Below are 22490 nucleotides of genomic sequence, written 5' to 3' on the forward strand. Positions count from 1 at the left end.
ATAATTTTTTAATATAGTGAACATTTTGTACTATACTTTGAACATATTTGAAATACACAAAGAAATTTGTGGTAATATACGGTAAAAATTTCTGTAATACATGGTGAACTTTTTCATAATATATGGTGAATAATTTTGAAGTACAGATTGAACATTTTTGTAATACCTGATGAACATTTTTGAAATACGCGATCAACTCTTGCATAATACATGGTGAACATTTTCGTAATATATGATGAACATTTTGTATAATACACAGAAAAATAACCAATAAGGAACAGGAGAAAAATAAAACCGGAACAAAAACCAAAAAGGAACCAAAACAGAAAAATGAAAAACCAGAACAAAACCGAAAGAAAAAAAAAACAGGAGAAAAACCAAACGTGGAAGAAGAAGAAAAAACTGAAGGAAAGAAACAGCAGCGAACGAAGCAATTAGTGGGCCGGCCCAACTGGCTCCGCTGCGGGCGTTTTGCTCGAGAGCTTGCCGCTCGCGGGCTCGGGGTGACTTATGAATAGAGAACTACCATAACTTTGTTTTCCCTAAAAAAAAACTAGCGGAGTGGTGGAATCATGTACTCCCTCCGTCTGGAAATACTTGTCACCAAAATAAATAAAAAAGGATGTATCCAGATGTATTTTAGTTCTAGATACATCACCTTTTATCAATTTTGATGACAAGTATTTTCGGACGGAGGGAGTAGTATGGCTCCATCCACATTCACAGGGTTTATGCTCTTGTGCTCACGTTTAAAGCATGAGGAGATGATCAACACTGACTACAGTAGACCAGACATCGACTTGAATGAATACGCAACACAACGATCGATCACAAAGCAGAACACAAATCCTAATAATCCCTTAATGCTAGTACTAGATTTAAGCCAACGAACGATGATGCAAGGCCATTGGCATCGATCATTCTTCCCTGCCTAGTACTACTACTTGGTTATGCGGCGACGGCGGTGGCGCACTCGACGTCGCTGGCGCTCACCCTCTTGGCCTTGACGGTCTGCTTGTACGAGTAGCGGGCGGCGACGAGCACGTAGAAGCCCAGGTTGACGGCGGAGATGGCGGCGAGCAGCCAGTAGAAGAGGTCCAGCCTGCTCCGGCTCAGGTCCTTGCCGAACCACCCGGCCCGCCGCCCGCCGTGCGAGCTCACGTGGTCCGCCGCCGCGATCACCAGGCCGCTCAGGAAGCTCCCGGCGCCGATCACGCTCAGGTACAGCCCGATGCCCAGGCTGCGCATGGAGTCCGGCACCTGGTCGTAGAAGTACTCCTGCAGGCCCACCAGCGCGAACCCGTCGGCCACGCCCATCAGCGCGAACTGCGGCACCAACCAGAACACGGACATAGTGGCGGTGGAGTGCAGGCGGCGACGCTCGACGACCGCGGCCACGGCCATGGCCACCACGGCGAGCGCCATGCCCACGCCGATGCGCCGAAGGACGCTGAGCCCCCGCTCCGTCCCAGTCACGCGGCGCAGGCACGGCTCGAGCACCTTGTCGTAGAGCGCCACGGTGGCGATCATGGCGACGGCGGCCAGCGCGAAGATGGACGCCGGTGGGAGCACGAAGTGGGGGCCCATGCGGCGGTCCATCACGCTGCCCTGCTTGACGAAGAAGGTGGACACCTGCGCCGTCGTGATGCCGAACGGGAGCGTGGCCACCCAGATGGGCACCATCGACACCACCAGCTTCGTCTCCTCCACCTGCGTCAACGTGGCCAGCCGCCACGCCCCGCGCCGCCCTTCGCCATCATGCTCCACGATTGCCGCCTTGTCGAGACATCGGAGCTGCTCGGTGTGGCAGAGCAGCCTCTTCTTGCCGCCGTCCTCCTCGTGCAGGTCGCCAACGTCGGCTGGCAGCCGAAGGCGCCGCTTCCTGACGGCGGCCACGACGACCCGCAGCAGCGGCGTGAGGGGGCTGCCCTGCGGCACCCTGTACCGGTAGGTCCGCCACCCCGCGAGGTACACCACGAGGGAGCACCCCATGACTGCAGCGAGCAGCACCGTGGCGGCGCCCCATCCGACCCGCTCCTGGACGTACACGACGACGGTGACCCCGAGCAGGACCCCGGAGCAGAGCGCACAGTTCCACCAGTTAAAATAAGACATCTTCTGCAGCCGCTCCCCGGCGTGCCCGTCGTCGAACTGGTCACCGCCGAAGCTCTCGAGCGCCGGCTTGTGGCCGCCGGTGCCGACGGACACGAGGTAGATCCCGACGAAGAAGAGCGTCTCGTGGATCCGCGGCACCGAGCCGCCGCCCGGCCTGAGGCCCGGCGTCAGCTGCGCCACGGCCAGCACGACGAGGCCGAGGAGGTAGACGACGGTGGAGAAGAGCACGGTGCGGAAGCGGCCGAGGTATGCGTCGGCGAGGAACCCCCCGAGGAGCGGCATGAGCGTGGTCACGCTCATCCAGTAGTTGGAGTTCTCGGCGGCGACCTTCATGTCCTGGTGCAGCACCTTGGTGAGGTAGATCATGAGGCTGGTGGCGATGCCGAAGTAGCTCAGCCGCTCGCTGAACTCGATCACTGCATCAATCAACCCCACCAAGGAGAACGTTTACACGCCGATCGACATCAACCCACCAAGAAAACGAAGAGAGGCGGAGAGATCTGGGCAGGGAGCTTACGGATGATGAACATGGCGGCCTTCCAGGAGCCGGTGGCGGCGCGGAGGGGCGGGCGGCCGCGGTGGTCGACGGAGGAGTCGTCGACCCACCGCTCCTCCTCGGCGCCATGGCGGAAGCTTAAACCCAGGTGCTGGTGGTGCTTGGTCATCGCCGAATCAATGCGTTTCCAGACGACAGAATCGCGGCCGGCTGGCTGGTTTTTCTTTCTAATTCCAGCACGTAGTCGACTGGTGTGTGGTCGCTGGCGGTGTGAGGCTGGGAAGAAAAGGTGGCGCTATATAGGCGCGCGCGCGTGTGGGGTAGCACAGGAAGCGCGGCTGCTAGTGCGGCATGGACCGAGGGAAGCAGGCAAGAGAAACTGGGGGACGAAAGGCTTGCTCCTCAAGTTCTTTGTGAGACGACGGACGGCCAACGAATCGGCTGGAGGAGGATTGTTTTTTGTTTGTGGTTTTCTTTTGTGTGTGTGCCTATTTGCAGAAGTGCCACACTTGCAGTGACAGCTAGTGTATTCGTAGCAAATTAGGCAGTAAGTGATTGCTCCAGCAGGCGAGTAGTAATTGTGTAGACGTAGTATAGCACGTTTTACACACGTTTTACGCAATGGCGTTACTTTGACCTGTTAATATGGCAGTTACAAGACGAAAAAGCAAAATGCAAGATGGCAAACCCATCCATCCCATCCATCATGGCCAAATCTCTCTAGTATGCATGTAGTAGCACATTCATATAGTACTCCCTCTGTAAAGATAAATTAAGAGCGTTTTAGTGATCTAGACGCTTTTAAATTTCTTTACATAGGGAGTACTCCATATGCACGGGCACGTTCGTGGAAACTTCTGATATCCCACGCTAATAAAGAAAATCTAGATAAATCTTCTTTTGCAAAATAAAATCTAGATAAGTCTGACGGCATTAATGTTAGAAGGTGATGCACTGTGTATTTACGAGCCGAGGTGGTGTGTGTACGCTAGCGCCTAGCGGCTAGACCGTCCGAAACAGCTGACCCTGCATCAGTCGTTGGGTGTCCACTGAACGGGGAAGTAACGGACATGCTTTACCAGTAGTAACGTCCGTCAGTGTTGACTTGCATGTGACCGCAGCGGTAGGAGCGTACGTATGTATTCCGGAAAAATAGCAGTAACGTATATACATTCACTCCGATCATTTAACACCAGCACAGTACAGCACACGCCAGCCACCGTATTATTCGTTCATTTATTTAAAGCAAGTATAATACGTACGCCAGTACAGCACACACCAGGAGTGCTACGCTGGCTCTGACTTTTGCATGCGCGGCGGAGCGGCATCAAAAGCACGTGTTCCATGCGTGCGTTTCTTCGGCGGGCGGGCCCGGACGGCGCATCCGACCGCCGGTGATGCGTGGAGGGCGTGGACGTGACGCCTCCGAGCGCCGTCGGCCGTCCGATGAACGGTGTGTCCTCTCGTCTTTGCAGATGCTCCATCCGTCCATCCACTTGGTCATGTGATGTGGTCGATGGAGCTGCGTGTGACGCGATTCAGATGGATGGCTAGCTGCATACGTACACGATTAGCGGCGAGTGCATGGTCCGGCGTTTGCTTCAAACTCTGACGAGCTAGATACAGATAGCGCACCGTTTCATAATTTATTTATGCTTGAGAAATACACACCGTTTCATATATTTCTTGGGTCCTCATCTGCAATGGGCCCGTAGGCCGGTATGATGGCCCAAAGCACAAACCGACTTAGGGGCCACAGGCCGGCCTGCATGGTCCAAAACGAGCCCGTCAAAACTAATTTACTCGAAATCACTAGTTAAGGTTACTTCTTGCAAAAGTCATCTCGCCTTCTTAGGTATTGACAAGTGTGCATGTGCGCCACTCGTCGCAAACTGGGAGTTTTTCTTTTCATGAAGATTTGTTTTTCGTTTTATCTCTTGTACCGGACGTCTAAATACCGATCCACTTTCACCGCTGGACCTCTCGTGTCGAAATCTTCGAAACTAGATTCCATGTTAGTATGTTTTGACAACCATTTTTTCAAAAAAAGAAAACAGCCAAAAACGAATACCGAAACCAATAAGAAACAAAAACAAAACCGAATGCCAAAAAAGGAAGAAAAAAATCGGAGCCCAAAAGCATGTTTGCGGTTTTTTACTTTGTTTTGAAGCACATGTTGTGGTTTTACCTTTTCAAGTAAAATCACTTCACACGAAAATAAATTTGTGCTTCTCATGGACGTATAGGCTTTGCTTCTAGTGGTAGCAAATTTGTGCTTCTCGTGGAAGCACAAATTTTTTTCAAGAAGCACAAATGCGCTTCGAAAATATTCAATAATTTTCTCCTGAACCAAGCAAAAAGCAAAAAGGCAAAAGACATCTAAAACCCAAAAACACGTGCGGAAAATAACAATCCGGAGAGAGCACTCAGCACACAGCATGTGGTAGTTGCTGGACGCACTACTTGACGCATTCCCAAACCATAAAAGTGATCCTTGTGAGAGCCCCTGAGAGAGTAATCGTTGATTACTTGCCCTCTACCTTAATCTCTACTAGAGGCTAGTGCGCGTTTCGCCATGCCGTTTTTCACTCGTGAAATTAACTTTTTAATCTATAGATTATTGTGATTAGTAGTTTTGTTTTGATTTTATCTGGGTTGGCTTTGTGTTTTAATTTTTTATTGGTGGTGTTTTTTTGTTCGTATATCGTGTTGGGTTGTTGTTGGGGTTTTTTTTTTCAACAGAAGAGGGGAGTTATTTGATGCGTGGTTGTGAATTCTCTGCATATTTTGGCCTTGGTGTAAGCGGTGGTGATTGTTAGAGCCTCTTAGGAGTTCTTATTTCATGCTAAACCCATGGAATTACTACTGTGGCGCTCACATGGGTCAGCACACGAAGCTATTTCTCCCTCAGCTTGGCTCCCTGCTCCTCTCGCCCGTTTAATTTTTTTGCTCACCCCATTGCTAGCTCAGAAAAAATCATCTATCTTTTTTTATTTGAGAATGTTATTAAATTAAATGATGTTTAATGAACTTTAAAAATATTATGTCTATGAAAAACTAAGAATTTTAGAAACATTCATGAATTTTAAATATATTCATGGTTTCAAAAAATGTTCGCAAAATAAAAGGTTTTCAAATTTAAAAATGTTTACGAACTTTAAATGACCGCGAACTTTAAAAATATCTACAAATTTAATCACTATTAATGAATTTGAAGAATTTTAAAATAATTTTATGTTTTTTAAAGTACACTAATTTTAATAAGTGCTCATGAATTAAAACATGAAAATAATTTTAAAAAGAAAAAGAAAAAATAAATAAAACTAAGGGACTTTTACATTTGTGCCCCTAACTCGAACCCACTAATCGGATTTGCCCCTAATTGTGAAGCATGCTGAAATTTGCCCCTCTGTGGTTAGGTGCCCTTATAGAAATGCCCAACCGTGCCATTTTTCCGTCTGGTCAAAGTGCTTTGACTGTTTTCCTAATATTTGTCGGACATTTTTGCCCCTCTATGCACACTTATAGGTGGGACCTACCCAGAGAAAATAAAATAAAACTCTCTCCCTCTCTCATAATCTCTCTCCCCCTAACATGTGGGCCATTGGACCCACTGTCAGGGTCAATGCATGTCCACACGTGGTCATGGCGAGGCTCGGTGGCTCGACCGGTGGCCGGCGTGGGCGAGGGGCAGTGCGCCTGGGTGTGAGGACCACGGTGGCAGGCTCGGGGTGGTCCGGCGGAGGGGGTGGAGCCGCCACCCACGGCTATCGTCGGAGCTATCGTCTGAGAGCGCCTGAGGTCTTGTGCCGACGACGTCGTTGCTGGCCACCGCGGCCAGCGTCCAAATCGAGTCGTATAAGCATGTCCATGAGCTCTATAGGGCGCCTCTCCTTCGCCCTCTGCAGTGAATCGGGCCTAGGGCCGCCCGTCGACGACGACCGGGACGTCGAACTCCGCCATGGTCGTCGCTCTTCCGTCCTAAATTCGGTCGCTCTAAGCCATTCTTGACCTACCCGACCTCTTTGCCGTTGTCGAGAAAAGCTGGCGCCCCTATTCCCATCTCCCCCTGTTCGACTCCGTGCCCGGAGCCCCCTGACCGAAGTCGGCCGCCATGACCAACCTCGGCTGGCTCGGCCATGAACGCGCCCATCTACACCCTGCCACTTGATAACCCACAAGTATAGGGGATCAATCGTGGTCATTTCGATAAGTAAGAGTGTTGAACCCAATGAGGAGCAGAAGGAAATGACCAGAGGTTTTCAGTAAAGTATTTTCTGCAAGCATTGAAATTATCGGTAATAGATAATTTGATAGCAAGATAATTCGTAACAAGTGACACGTAGCTATAGTAACAAAAGTGCAGCAAGGTAGCCCAATCCTTTTTATAGCAAAGGATAGGCCGGAACTTCTCTTATAGCAAGCAAAGCGTTCTTGAGGACACATGGGAATTTCATCTAGTCACTTTCATCATGTTTTTTTGATTCGCGTTTGCTACTTTGATAATTTGATATGTGGGTGGACCGGTGCTTGGGTGTTGTTCCTACTTGAAAAGGCCTCCCACTTATGATTACCCCCTCGCACAAGCATCCGCAACTACGAAAGAAGAATTAAGATAAATCTAACCATAGCATGAAACATATGGATCCAAATCAGCCCCTTACGAAATAGTGCATGCACAAGGGCTCAACCTTGTGTCATTCTAGCAACCCATCATCTAATTACTACTCCACAATGCCTTCCCTTAGGCCCAATTATGGTGAAGTGTCATGTAGTCGACGTTCACATGACACCACTAAAGGAAGAGTGAAATCTTCCTGTTTGGAGAGGCTATAAACAAAACTGATATATACCAGGAGATCTTTACATGTGAGGTGGGAAAAATACCCATTAAATATCTAGGATTACCAGTGGCTGATGTTAGATTGGAAAACAAATTCTGGAAGGGAGTTACAGAAAAAATTGAAAAAAGATGTGCACGGTTGCAAGGCAGGCTATTAAACATGGCTGGGAGAGTAACTCTGGTTCAAGCCTGTCTTACCAACATTCCTCTTTTTATGATGTCTTTCTATCCTTTGCCTGTTGGAGTCAGGAAAAAAGCAGACTTCTTCAGAGCCAGACTTGTACGGCAAGAAGATGAAAATAAGAAAAAAAAATATCATTTGGTCAACTGGAAAACAAGTTGCCTACCAAAAGAACAAGGGGGGGCTTGGGATCATTAATTTAAAAATCATGAATAAAGGAGACCTAGAGACCTAGAGGGTGGATATTTTAAAAATCAAGTTGGCTAAAATGGCTCTGGAAAATGGAAACTGAAATAGGAACCTGGGTAGATATTTTGAGGAACAAATATGTTCAGAACAAATGTTTGTCTGGAATAGAAAGGAGACCTAGAGACTCCTAGTTTTGGAGCAGTTTAATGGAAGTTAAAAAAATATACTTCCAACATATCAAAAAAAGACTGGGGGATGGGAATGAGACTAGATTTTGGGAGGATTGGTGGGTGGATCTAAACCTTTAAAAGATATATACCCTAGGCTATATAACATTAGCTTTGATCATAATATTTCAGTGGCAGATGCCATTAATAGAGGGTGGCAAGGATTTAGTTTTAGACGAACATTGACTGGAGAAACGATAGAACTATGGAATAGCTTGCAGGCAAGATGTGAGGAGGTGAGGATGCCTGTGGGGGAAGATCAACCCTTCTGGATGCTCACCAAAAACAGAAAATTCTTGGTTAAATAATTACTCCTTTCTGATCAATGATATTGTGGGATTCCCACACAAATTCCTGTGGAAAAATAAAATTGCAGCTAATATTAAAATGTTCTTTTGGTTGTTTACCAGAAAAAGCATATTGAACAAAGAAAATTTGATCAAAAGATGATGGAAAGGAGGGAAAGAATGTGTGTATTGTGGGCAAGATGAAAACATTGATCACCTTTTCTTTGAGTGCTCTGTGGCTAGATTGGTCTGGAGCCTAATCAAATGTGCTTTGGACCTTAGAACAGTCCCAATAAATTCAAATGATTACTTGGGCGGGTGGTTGAAAACCTTTAAAAAACCTGAGAAAAAAATTAGTTTTGGTTGGGAGTGCTGCTATATTCTGGGCTCTCTGGAAATGCAGAAATGATATTATTTTTAGATCTAAAAAAGATATATGACCCAATGATATTCATCCGAGTCATGTGCAACTACATTGCTGACTGGTCGGTTTTGCAGAGAAACAAGGCGGAGCAAAAACTACTGCAGCTGGGAGCAAAACTAATCGAGCGGGTAGCAAGTGAGATTTACAAGGCGGCGCAGGGATGGAGGCTTGGGGTGTGGTGGATGGGAGATTGACTCCATCTCTTCAAAAGGATCCCGTCTCCTTTTCGTTTATGCTATGTAATCTTGAACTTGTGGGAAAATAACTGAACTGATGTAAGTAATGCATGTCTTTTGTATCCCCGTTGCTCGTAGTTTATAGCTTAGTACTGTCGTCGTTCGAACCCGATTGATGGACGGGGGGGCCTTGGTCGTGTCCTTTTATGGTTTCATTAATGAAATCGGAGGGAAACCTCTTTCGTTCAAAAATAGCTAAAGGAAGCAACAACATACATATCATCAAAATATCGAACAAATACAAAATTCACATGATTACTTATAACCGAACTTCTCCCATGTCCTCAAGAACAAAAATAACTACTCAAAATCATATTTATCTTCAAGATCATAGGGGTATTGAATATCATTAAGGATCTGAACATATAATCTTCCACTAAATAAACCAACTATCATCAACTACAAGATGTAATCAACACTACTAGCAACCCACAGGTACCAATCTGAGGTTGTCAGACAAAGATTGAATACAAGAGATGAACTAGGGTTTGAGATGAGATGGTGCTGGTGAAGATGTTGATGAAGATTGGTCCTCCCACGACGAGAGGATCGTTGGTGATGTCGATGACTTCGATTTCCCCCTCCCGAAGGGAAGTTTCCCCGGCGGAATCGCTCCGTCGGAGAGAAAAAGTGCTCCTGCCCAGGTTCCGCCTCGAGACAACGGCGCTTCGTCCCGAAACTTTCCTCTTGATTTTTTTCTAGGTCAAATGGCATAATATAGCAGGAGATGGGCTTCGAAGGCCTGCCAAGGGCCCCACAAGCTCGGGGGCGCGCCCTAAGGGGTAGGGTGTGCCTCCCAGGCTTGTAGCTGTCTGGTGGGTCCCCCTGTGGCAATTCTTTTGCCAGTATTTTTTATATACTCCAAAATAAATTTCTGTAAAATTTCAGGTCATTTGGAGTTGTGCAAAATAGGTATCTCTAATATAGCACTTTCCGGTCTAGAATTCCAGCTGCCGGCAATCTCCCTCTTCATGTGAAACTTGCAAAATAAGAGAGAAAAAGCATAAGAATTGTATCATCAAGTGAAATAATAATCCAAAACACAATAAATAGCAGTAGGAAAACATGATGCAAAATGGACGTATCACCACTTCCAGTGAGCTTGGCGCGTCTCGCACAACTCGCGTGCCTCTCACAGCTTGCCCTCCTCTCGCGGTCATCCGCCCCACTACGGCGAGCCGCCAATGAGCACAACTGCTAACGGCCGAGAACAAGTGGATTGGGGGTGTTGACCCTGACAGTGGGTCCCATGGTCCACATGTCAGGGAGAGAGGGGGGGGGTTATGAGAGATGGAGAGAGTTTCTAATTGTTTTTTATGTTGGTGGGGTCCACATGGAAGTCAGAGTGGGATGTGTGAGAGAGAGAGAGTTTTGTTTTTTCCTGGGTAGGTCCCACATGTAAGTGACTGACCCACGGGAGAGCTGAGCTGGCATAGTTTCCTTTTATTTTTTAGAGTGGGTCCCTCATGTAAGTGTCACATGGAGTCTGGGGCAAATTGTCCGACAAACGTCCATAAAACGGTCAAAGCCCTTTGACCAGATGGAAATGGCATGGAAGGGTATTTCTGTAATGGCACCTAACGGTGGTGGGCAAATTTAAGCATCCTTCGAAATTAGGGGTAAATCTGAGTAGGTGGTATGAGTTAGGGATATAAATGCAAATGGCCCTAAAACTAAACAACACACACTTACGCGTGGGGTCCAAGTGACCCCACAACCCTCGAAGCACCACAACTCTGCAATTCGAGGGAGCTTAGTATTTCTATAGATATGCCACTCACGCAAGTACATTTCTTTCTTTCTTTGACAAGATTGACACGTCCAGCATACTTCAGGTAATCAACGGGGATAAATCTATCATAGGGAGAAACTTTAAAAAACTACTCCCTTCATCCGGAATTAACTGTTGCTGAAATGAGTGTATCTACGTACGTACGTGTCTAGATATACTCATTTCAACGACGGATATTTCTGAATGAAATGTAGTAACTTGTTTAGGACCTTTGACCCTTTTTAAATTCTCTGATTTGGTTGGGCCTAGGAAGGAATACCCCTCAAGGCCCTAATACTCCTAAGTGGGTGGGGGGCCTACTTCCTACGGCCCAGGGCAGGCGCCCCGTTTTCCCGGCCTATGGGGTCGGGCATGGTGGATCCCTATTCATCACATGTAATTATTATCTCTCGGACTACTTGACCTCTTAAGAGCATTACGAACAGTTCCCCTTTCCTGTAAATATTTTTGGGTTTAGGAGGAGTTGGACTAAAAAAAGGCGCTCCAACAATTCCTATAAAAGCGAGATAACTAGGGGACCCCGTATAATCAGCCCAACTCTCCCACCATATAAGGGAAGATGACCCTTCCCATATAATCGCCATGTTAGTTCGTCGTCGGGGGAGTCCACCGCGCCGCCGCCAATGACCACCATGTCGCCACCATCGCCATCAACCACCATTGCGCCACCACCGTCATTGTCACCGCCCGCCCGACCGCCACCGCTGCTCGCCCGCCTGCAACCACCGACCACTGGCATTTGTCGTCTTCTGCCGATGCCCGCCTGCCACCGCCTGTCGCGCCACCACCTGAGTGAGAGACAAAGGGCAAAATAGGAAAACAACTAAATTTAGGGCAGATTTTTACAGGACTTGCCAAAGTAGCTCACGTGTGAACCTCCCCCAAATTATGTTGACGCCCTGTAAAAATAGTTCTAGGGCAATTTTTTTATGGGACTTGTTTGTTATGCTCTTATGGTAAGTCACTAGTCGACTGGATACAACCAGCCAATATAGTATACCAAATAAATAAAATAAAATAGAGTACAAGTATAATATAAAAACATATTTCGCAACACAAAATCAATAGCACATCTAAAAATGCAAATGTCCAGGTAACAAGAATAAGAAAGCGGAAACAAAATGCAACAAAAACTATGGAAAACATGTTTTAGTTATACAGAAATATATTTGCACATAACACAAACATAAGTCACACATTATGAAAATGTGCAACTAGTGTATATATGAAATACATCTGACCAAGGCAAAAGTTTTAGAACCAAAATAAATCATCGAAAGTGCTCCAAAACAATTACTTTGTACATTATAAGTACAAGCGTTGCATGTTTGAAAAATATGCAACGAGCCTTTAAACGAAAAGCTGAACCGTGCAAGTAAACAAAGGGAGAATAGTTACATATTACAAATACAATGTTTGGAAAATAAGGTAAATGGACTTTTTGACTTGTCGAATGCCAAAACATTCGTTAAACAGGCTTAGACCAGACAGAGGTTTATATTGTTCTGATCAAACATGTTGACCAAACGAGAGAAAAGGGCTTGACCATTCGATTCTCAAAACAATTTGCACCTTCCACAAAACCATGGTGGTTTGGGAAAAATATGGATGTCGGTGTGTTTATTTTTTTTACTGACATTTGTATTTATGAGTTAATATTGTTGAAATATTCGTGGATAAATGAACTGGAGATAAATTGAATATTGAGAATCAAGAGAAAAAAGCTAAAATTTCTAGATAATTATTAGTAAACTTAGTTGAACTTGTTCTTTAAACCTCTTACAATATTCCTTTCGTTATGCAGTTTTCTTAATTAAAAGAATGAAACTTTGTAAGATCCAAATATAACAAATTGCATGTGGTCTTATATGTAAAAAAATGACGCAGAGGATATGGTTGTGCAGTAGCAGTATTGGGATTTCTAACCCAACGAATGTAGCCGCTTGGATCGCGGAAATGGGGTGGCGACAACACATGGTTGACTTCGATTTGATGGTGTTTCTCAAGTACCCTGTCTCGAGCTCCGAGGTGAAAACCCTAGGTTTGGCCGAGTTGGTTATACCTGGCAATGACGATGTTTTTTTTGCATCGTTACCTTGTTGAAGGCATTGCACGGATATGCTCAGACTTGTTCTTCAGGGTGAAAACTCAGAATCTAACCGTCAGTGGTTGGATCCAGTGACGGCGGCGCTCAGGCATCGTTCCCTTCATGAAGGCGTTGCTTTGCTGTTGAAGAAACTCGTTCTCCATGTGGTGTCAAGAGATGGTCGGTGCGGATATTGTCGTTGATGTAGTTTGTCGATCATTATTTTGATCGCTTTGGGTTCCTTTTCCTCTTTTTTTACCGCTTAGGCATAGCTTTGGTCTTGTATGACTTTGGTATTTGCCGGCGTGTATTTGTGTGTGTGCATTGGTGTTGGCTGTGTGCATCTTAGTTATGCAGAGGTCGAGTGTGTGCTCATGATGTTTGTATCAGCTTGTTGCCTCATTTTGAATTAATAAAATCTACCCTTTATCAAAAATGACCTTTTGTACTTTAAATTTTATTCCTTTAAAGATCCCTAAAATTGCAAAAAATATATATTTTAAACTAGGTATGTGCCCGTGCATTGCCACGGGGATTAACACAATAAGAATATCATACGGGAAACATCTTGATGGAAAGCTAATATACAAAATAAGATTATGTTTTGGTTATAAAGTATAGATTTCCCAGCTATTTTTAACTGATAAAGTAGGTATATGCCCATGATTAATATTTTTATTAGGTTACCAAATATAAGAGATTGAATTATATATGTTTTTGCTTCTCAGTTGTGAATTTATTACTATTTGTTTGGTTACCAAATATGTCTGGCTGTGAATTTATATTGCTATAACATATGAAGGGGACGAGAATCATAATAAAAATCGATGAAGGGTGGATTGTTGAACGAAGGGTGGTGTGGAGAAGTGAAATATGAAACCTTACTTTCTTTTTTAAGTACTCCCTCCTATCCATATTATTTGTCGCTGAAAATGTATATAGATACATTTCAGTGCTAGATACACCATTTAAGCGACAATGAATATGAATCAAAAGGAGTAGTAAAGATAGAGATATATATTTTTTGTAAAGTTCGCTAAAAATTGCATATTTTATGTTAAAGTATTTAATGCTCCTTTTTTTGGGAAAAGTTCCCATATTTTGGTTAATTTCTTTTTGCGACGATATTTTTGTTAGTTTCTAATGTATCTGGGGAATATATTTTTCTAATTTTTTTTGCCAAAAAGATCAGATGTATTGTTAAAGTTCACCGAAAGTACAAACATCCCAAACATAAATACATAATAAAAACTACATCGAGATTCCGAAAAGAGACCATCAGACGACCACTACTACCACCAGAACGAGTCGTCGATGCGCCGTTGTCACCGCTTCCCTATCAGAGCTGGCTTGACCTTGTCCATATCAGCCGGGAAGTCTTCCTGCACGTGCCCCTAAGGGCCAATGCCCTGGAGTCGCAGTCGTCGGCGTTGAACCCTTGCATAGATCTGAAACACCTATCATCAAAACTCGCCACATGACGAGAAACCATTACCTACCGCCCCATGAAGACAACAGGAATCTACGCTAGAGCTACGTCGACTACATCCAAACGGATGAACTCGAGGAGGGTCGGAGTCCGGAAGACAAACTCGAAGAAGAAGCGCCACCACCCATTCAAGCGCCGGACCTGCGAGGACTAAAAAAACCCAACCTATATGAATTCCTCAATTTTTGAAAGTTTTGTGGTGTCAACAAGCTTGTTCCATGCAAAATCAGTGTGTATACGAGGAAATAGTACACACACAATTTCATTTCGAATGATAACAGTACACTCGCACGTACCACAATATATTTGTGCATAAACTTGAATAGTAAAGTCTAATTTTAAACCCATAGAGATTTTTGAACTAAACCCAAACTGCTAATCGCTGAAGTTGGGACCCAGAAGTCACAAATCACGGTCATTAGCGAGTACCACGAGGACGCAGAGTTTCTCAGCCCGAGCTCAAATGAGTTCAGGTGAACAGTGAAATAAAAAAATCTGAAATTATTTTGTGACAGACATTGATAAAAGTTTCAAGTGCTTGCAAAAATTCATCATGAAATCACATTCTTAGAAGGCGTGACAAAAAAATCGATACTCTAAAAATGCTACTTTGAAATGCAGTTTGGAGCACTTTTTTTCCACGCCTTACAGGAATGTGATTTTACGATGAATTTTTGCAAGCACTTAAAACTTTTATCAATATTTGTCAGAAAAATATTCATATTTGTTTGTTTTTTGGATTTTTTTTTCTGATTTTACGGTTCACCGGGCTCATTTGAGCTCGGGAGCAGCATACTTTCGCTACCACGAGCCGTCTTTCTTCCCCACTGCAAAAGTGGTGCTCTCAAGATATAGTGAAAATCAAGGGAGGTTCCATTTGTCAGTGACACAAACCGACGGTGCTGGAAAACAGCAAAAGCATTTCCCGAAGCGAACCACGCCTGTACCGCTGTACGACCTCGTCAAAACTACTTTGTAGTATGTGTTACTCACGTCACGTGCAGGTACATTTTCTTTTCTGTCTTCGAAAAGATCGTCACGTCTAGCAGACCTCAGGCAGTCAACCGTGATGAATGTGTCACAGGAACAAACTTTTAAAACGCATCTCGTTTAGAGTTTAGACTACAGTAAAAATAACTCCGACGCGGCGATGCGAACGGACGCGTGTTTTGTTCGTTTTTTGTCTGTTTGAATCGGCCAGGCTGACGTGTGTATCCGCTTTTTGATTTGGATCGGCTGGTGCGCCCAACAGGAGGAATACTCATATTTGCCCGCGTTTAAAGAAAAATTGTAAATGATAAACATAAATGGCCGGTCAACTGCCGGCCAAAGTCCACTTAAACATTAAAAAAAAAACTAAGAGCTCCCACGCTGCCCTAGTCATCCGCCTTGCCCTTGCCCTTGCCGTCGCCATCACCGCCAGTGAGGTCAATGAAGACGGGAGGCGACCCATCCCATCCGAACGCGGCTTTATAGGCCGCCAGGGCAGCCTGCTCCAGCATCTCCTACGGCGGCGGCAATGCGGCGAGGCGGACACGCTCCTCCTCCTCCTCCTCTTCAAGGTGTAGTGCGCTCCCAGCGCATCTGCCGCTCGCCGTCGGCCTCCTTCTCGGCAAGTCAATGTGCCTTCCAGTGCTCAAGGTGGGCCGCCTCCTCGTCCGGCATGGGAGGCGTGCTCACCCACTCCCAGAGCTGGCCGGTCCACGAGTAGGACTCCGCGAGCCAAGTGGGCGGCGGCTTTGACCCCTTCTGCCTGGGCGTGGGCTCGAGCTCCGGCTCCGGCTCGGCCTTGGGCTCGACGAAGGGCGACATCGGCGGAACTGGCGGGACGAACAGCGGAACATGGACGGAGTTCCCCGCCACCGACACAGCGAGGGCGTGCTCCAGCCCATCCCAATGAGTGTCCTCCTCGAGTCGGCTCGCCTCCAGCGCGTGCTGCAGTGCCTCCTGGAGGGTGGCTTGGTACTTCGTCTCCGCCTCCGCCTCTGCCTCCTCCTCTGGCAATACCTTTGAGGACGGCCGGGGAATGGCGTGGTCGACGTGCTCCTCCTCGTGCTCTAGCGCAAACCAGCGCTCCCAGTTGGGGGAGTCTGACGCATAGGCACGCATCACGTGCTGCTCCATGATACATCTCCAACGAATCTAATTTATTAAGTATTCATGCCATGTTAGCAATAATTTTATATGTTTTCAGTGCACTTTTATATGATTTTCATGGACTAACATATTAACCTAGTGTCCAGTGGTAGTTGCTGCTTTCTGCTTGTTTTTTGTTTCCCAAAAAATTCGTACCAAACGAAGTCCAAACGCGACGAATATTTTTGACGATTTTTTTGGAACATAAGAGACCCTCAAAGCTTCGTGGGAGGACCAGAAGACCCACGGGGTGGTGACAAGGCAACCCGGCACGCCCAGGGGGGTGGTCGTGTGCTATTGCCTTGTGGGCCCTTCGTAACTCCAGAAATAAAACTTCGACTCCGCCGTCGCAAGCCTCTGTTCCGAAGAGATCCTATCTTGAGGCCTTTTCTGGCACCCTGCCGGAGGGGGAAATCATCACCGGAGGTCATCTTCATCATCCCGGTGGTCTCCATGACGAGGAGGAAGTAGTTCACCCTCGGGGCTGAGGGTATGTACCAGTAGCTATGTGTTTGATCTCTCTCCCGTGTTCTTGATTTGGCATGATCTTGATGTACCACGAGCTTTGTTAATATAGTTGGATCATATGGCGTTCTTCCCTCTCTATCTTGTTGTGATGAATTGAGTCTTACTCTTTGTGGTTTTGTTATGTTGGATTGAATATTGGATTTGAGATCACTTGATGTATGTCTTGCACGTGGATACCCGTGGTGACAATGGGTATTCTATTGAGTCACTTGATATATGTTTTGGTAATCAACTTGCGGATTTCCATTGTGACATGGGGTAATCTAGCCACATAGGTTGATACACATTTCCTACGTTCTTCGATAGAAACTTTGGAGTGATTCTTTGTCGCACGTTGAGGGACTGTTATATAATTCAATTATGTTAGCACTGTTAAGAGATTACACTAGTGAAAGTATGAACTCTAGGCCTTGTTTTCAAGCATTGCAATACCATTTGTACTCCATTTTATCACTTGCTACCTTGATGTTTTTATATTTTCAGATTACAAAAACCTATATCTACCATCCATATTATACTTGTATCACCATCTCTTAGCCGAACTAGTGCACCTATACAATTTACCATTGTATTTGGTGTGTTGGGGAAACAAGAGATTTCTTGTATTTGATTGCAGGGTTGTTTGAGAGATACCATCTTCATCCTAAGTCTCCCACGAATTGATAAACCTTAGGTCATACACTTGAGGAAAATTTGTTACTGTCCTACAAAACTATGCGCTTGGAGGCCCAACACGAGTCTACAAGAATAAGTTGTGTAGCACACATCAGTCTAGCATACGGAGCTTGCGCCGCCGGCAAACCTCCTCGGCGTGCGCCCATGCCGAGCGCGGCACCGCCGGAATGGGGATCTGTTGCGGGTCCAGATGCCAGCCATGCAACAGGTTGACATACAGATACTGAAGGAAATATGCCCTAGAGGCAATAATAAAGTTGTTATTTATATTTCCTTATATCATGATAAATGTTTATTATTCATGCTAGAATTGTATTAACCGGAAACTTAGTACATGTGTGAATACATAGACAAACAGAGTGTCCCTAGTATGCCTCTACTTGACTAGCTCGTCAATCAAAGATGGTTAAGTTTCCTAACCATAGACATGTGTTGTCATTTGATGAACGGGATCACATCATTAGAGAATGATGTGATGGACAAGACCCATCCGTTAGCTTAGCATTATGATCGTTTAGTTTTATTGCTATTACTTTCTTCATGACTCATACACATTCCTCTGACTATGAGATTATGCAACTCCCGAATACCGGAGGAACACCTTCTGTGCTATCAAACGTCACAACGTAACTGGGTGATTATAAAGATGCTCTACAGGTGTCTCCGATGGTGTTTGTTGAGTTGGCATAGATCGAGATTAGGATTTGTCACTCCGTATATCGGAGAGGTATCTCTGGGCCCTCTCAGTAATACACATCACTATAAGCCTTGCAAGCAATGTGACTAATGAGTTAGTTGTGGGATGATGCATTACGAAACGAATAAGAGACTTGCCGGTAACGAGATTGAACTAGGTATGATGATACCGACGATCGAATCTCGGGCAAATAACATACTGATGACAAAGGGAACAACGTATGTTGTTATGTGGTTTAACCGATAAAGATCTTCGTAGAATATGTAGGAGCCAATATGAGCATCCAGGTTCCGCTATTGGTTATTGACTGGAGATGTGTCTCGGTCATGTCTACATAGTTCTCGAACCCGTAGGGTCCGCACGCTTAACGTTCGATGACCATTTGTATTATGAGTTATGTGATTTGATGACCGAAGTTTGTTTGGAGTCCCGGATGAGATCACGGACATGACGAGGAGTCTCGAAATGGTCGAGTGGTAAAGATTGATATATTGGAAGGTTATATACGGACATCGGAATGGTTCCGATAAGGTTCGGGGATTTATCGGAGTACCGGGAGGCTATCGGAACCCCCTGAGAAAGTTATTGGGCCTAATGGGCCATAGTGGAGGAGAGGATGCAGGACACAGGAGGTGGGGCGCGCTCCCCTTGCCCCAATCTGAATTGGACAAGGGGAGGGGGCGCGGCCCCCCTCTTTCCTTCTCCCTCTCGCTCCTTTCCCTTTTCCCCCTCTCCGTTGGAAGGAAAGGCGGGGGCGAATCCTACTAGGTTTGGAGTCCTAGTAGGACTCCCCCCTGGTGCGCCTCCCCCTTGGCTGGCCTCCTCCTCCCCCCTCCTTTATATACATGAGAAGGGGGGCACCCTGCTACCTCTTGAGCACTCCGTTGGTTTTCCCTTGAAGAGGAAAGGGTGATGCAGCAAAGCAGCGTAAGTATTTCCCTCAGTTTTTGAGAACCAAGGTATCAATCCAGTAGGAGGCCACGCTCAAGTCCCTCGCACCTACACAAACAAATAAAAACCTCGCAACCAACACAATAAAGGGGTTGTCAATCCCTTCACGGTCACTTACGAAAGTGAGATCTGATAGATATGATAAGATAATATTTTTGGTATTTTTATAATAAAGATGCAAAGTAAAATAAAAGGCAACAAAAATAGCTAAGTGTTGGAAGATTAATATGATGGAAAATAGACCCGTGGGCCATAGGTTTCACTAGTGACTTCTCTCAAGAGCATAAGTATTACGGTGGGTGAACAAATTACTGTTGAGCAATCGATAGAATTGAGCATAGTTATGAGAATATCTAGGTATGATCATGTATATAGGCATCACGTCCGTGACAAGTAGACCGACTCCTGCCTGCATCTACTACTATTACTCCACACATCGACCGCTATCCAGCATGCATCTAGAGTATTAAGTTCATAAGAACAGAGTAACGCTTTAAGTCAGATGACATGATGTAGAGGGATAAACTCATGCAATATGATATAAACCCCATCTTGTTATCCTCGATGGCAACAATACAATACGTGCCTTGCGCCCCTGCTGTCACTGGGAAAGGACACCGCAAGATTGAACCCAAAGCTAAGCACTTCTCCCATTGCAAGAAAGATCAATCTAGTAGGCCAAACCAAACTGATAATTTGAAGAGACTTGCAAAGATAACCAATCATACATAAAAGAATTCAGAGAAGATTCAAATATTGTTCATAGATAAAATTGATCATAAACCCACAATTCATCGGTCTCAACAAACACACCACAAAAGAAGATTACATCGAATAGATCTCCACGAGAATCATGGAGAACTTTGTATTGAGATTCAAAGAGAGAGAAGAAGCCATCTAGCTAATAACTATGGACCCGAAGGTCTGAGGTAAACTACTCACACATCATCAGAGAGGCTATGGTGTTGATGTAGAAGCCCTCCATGATCAATGCCCCCTCCGGCAGGACACCGGAAAAGGCCCCAAGATGGGATCTCACGGGTACAGAAGATTGCGGCGGTGGAATTAGTTTTTCGTGGATGCCTCTGTTGGTTTGGGGGTACGTAGGTATATATAGGAGGAAGAAGTACGTCGGTGGAGCAACATGGGCCCCACGAGGGTGGAGGGCGCGCCCAGGGGGGGTAGGCGCGCCCCCCTGCCTCATGCTCTCCTGGTTGCTTTCTTGACGTAGGGTCCAAGTCCTTTGGATCACGTTCGTTCCGAAAATCACGTTCCCGAAGGTTTCATTCCGTTTGGACTCCGTTTGATATTCTTTTTCTGCGAAACTCTGAAATAGGCAAAAAACAGCAATTTGGGCTAGGCCTCCGGTTAATAAGTTAGTCCCAAAAATAATATAAAAGTGTATAATAAAGCCCGTTAAACATCCAAAACAGAATATAATATAACATGAAGCAATAAAAAATTATAGATACGTTGGAGACGTATCAAGCATCCCCAAGCTTAATTCCTGCTCGTCCTCGAGTAGGTAAATGATAAAAACAGAATTTTTGATGCGGAATGCTACTTGGCATAATTTAAATGTAATTCTCTTAATTGTGGTATGAATGTTCAGATCCGAAAGATTCAAGACAAAAGTTTAATATTGATATAAAAATAATAATACTTCAAGCATATTAACTAAGCAATTATGTCTTCTCAAAATAACATGGCCAAAGAAAGTTATCCCTACAAAATCATATAGTCTAGCTATGCTCTATCTTCACCACACAAAGTATTTAAATCATGCACAACCCCGATGACAAGCCAAGCAATTGTTTCATACTTTTGGTGTTCTCAAAAATTTTCAATCTTCCCGCAATAAATAGCGTGAGCCATGGACATAGCACTATATGTGGAATAGAATGGTGGTTGTGGAGAAGACAAAAAAGGAGAAGATAGTCTCACATCAACTAGGCGTATCAACGGGCTATGGAGATGCCCATTAATAGATATCAATGTGAGTGAGTAGGGATTGCCATGCAACAGATGCACTAGAGCTATAAGTATATGAAAGCTCAACAAAAGAAACTAAGTGGGTGTGCATCCAACTTGCTTGCTCACGAAGACCTAGGGCATTTTGAGGAAGCCCATCATTGGAATATACAAGCCAAGTTCTATAATGAAAAATTCCCACTAGTATATGAAAGTGATATCATAGGAGACTCTCTATCATGAAGATCATGGTGCTACTTTGAAGCACAAGTGTGGTAAAAGGATAGTAACATTGTCCCTTCTCTCTTTTTCTCTCATTTTTTTATTTGGGCCTTTTCTCTTTTTTTATGGCCTCTTTTTTTATATTTAATCCGGAGTCTCATCCCGACTTGTGGGGGAATCATAGTCTCCATCATCCTTTCCTCACTTGGGACAATGTTCTAAAAATGATGATCATCACACTTTTATTTACTTACAACTCAACAATTACAACTCAATACTTAGAACAAAATATGACTCTACGTGAATGCCTCCGGCGGTGTACCGGGATATGCAATGAATGAAGAGCGACATGTATGAAAGAATTATGAACGGTGGCTTTGCCACAAATACGATGTCAACTACATGATCATGCGAGGCAATATGACAATGATGGAGCGTGTCATAATAAACGGAATGATGGTGAGTTGCATGGAAATATCTCGGAATGGCTATGGAAATGCCATGATAGGTAGGTATGGTGGCTGTTTTGAGGAAGGTATATGGTGGGTGTATGATACCGGCGAAAAGTGCGCGGTATTAGAGAGGCTAGCAATGGTGGAAGGAAGAGAGTGCGTATAATCCATGGACTCAACTTTAGTCATAAAGAACTCATATAGTTATTGCAAAGATCTACAAGTTATCAAATCAAAGTATTACGCGCCTGCTCCTAGGGGGATAGATTGGTAGGAAAAGACCATCGCTCGTCCCCGACCGCCACTCATAAGGAAGACAATCAATAAATAAATCATGCTCTGACTTCATCACATAACGGTTCACCATACGTGCATGCTACGGGAATCACAAACTTTAACACAAGTATCTCTCAAATCCACAACTACTCAACTAGCATGACTCTAATATCACCATCTTCATATCTCAAAACAATTATCAAGCATCAAACTTCTC

At 45.0% G+C, this 22490-nt stretch overlaps 1 protein-coding gene across 1 annotated transcript; it reads right to left on the reverse strand.

Moving 5' to 3' along the window:
• Nucleotides 1-748: 748 nt before the first annotated feature.
• Nucleotides 749-2897, reverse strand: LOC109733963 (protein NRT1/ PTR FAMILY 5.7). The gene is made up of 2 exons (XM_020293175.4): nucleotides 2633-2897; nucleotides 749-2531 (listed from the first exon to the last, which is right to left on the reverse strand). Exons 1-2 carry the CDS (start codon nucleotides 2778-2780, stop codon nucleotides 949-951), a joined length of 1731 nt encoding a protein of 576 aa, XP_020148764.1. The 5' UTR covers nucleotides 2781-2897; the 3' UTR covers nucleotides 749-948.
• Nucleotides 2898-22490: the final 19593 nt, after the last annotated feature.

The sequence above is a fragment of the Aegilops tauschii genome, chromosome 5 (assembly GCF_002575655.3).
Source record: "Aegilops tauschii subsp. strangulata cultivar AL8/78 chromosome 5, Aet v6.0, whole genome shotgun sequence".
In the NCBI taxonomy this organism is placed as follows: Eukaryota; Viridiplantae; Streptophyta; class Magnoliopsida; order Poales; family Poaceae; genus Aegilops; species Aegilops tauschii.

What these genes read in the sequence shown, in the direction of transcription:
- LOC109733963 (XM_020293175.4), bottom strand. Translation starts at nt 2,780, where the DNA reads ATGACCAAGCACCACCAGCACCTGGGTTTAAGCTTCCGCCATGGCGCC. An exon ending in GGCCGCCATGTTCATCATCC is followed by an intron (nt 2,532 to 2,632) that starts GTAAGCTCCCTG and finishes TGATTGATGCAG; the next exon opens with TGATCGAGTTCAGCGAGCGG.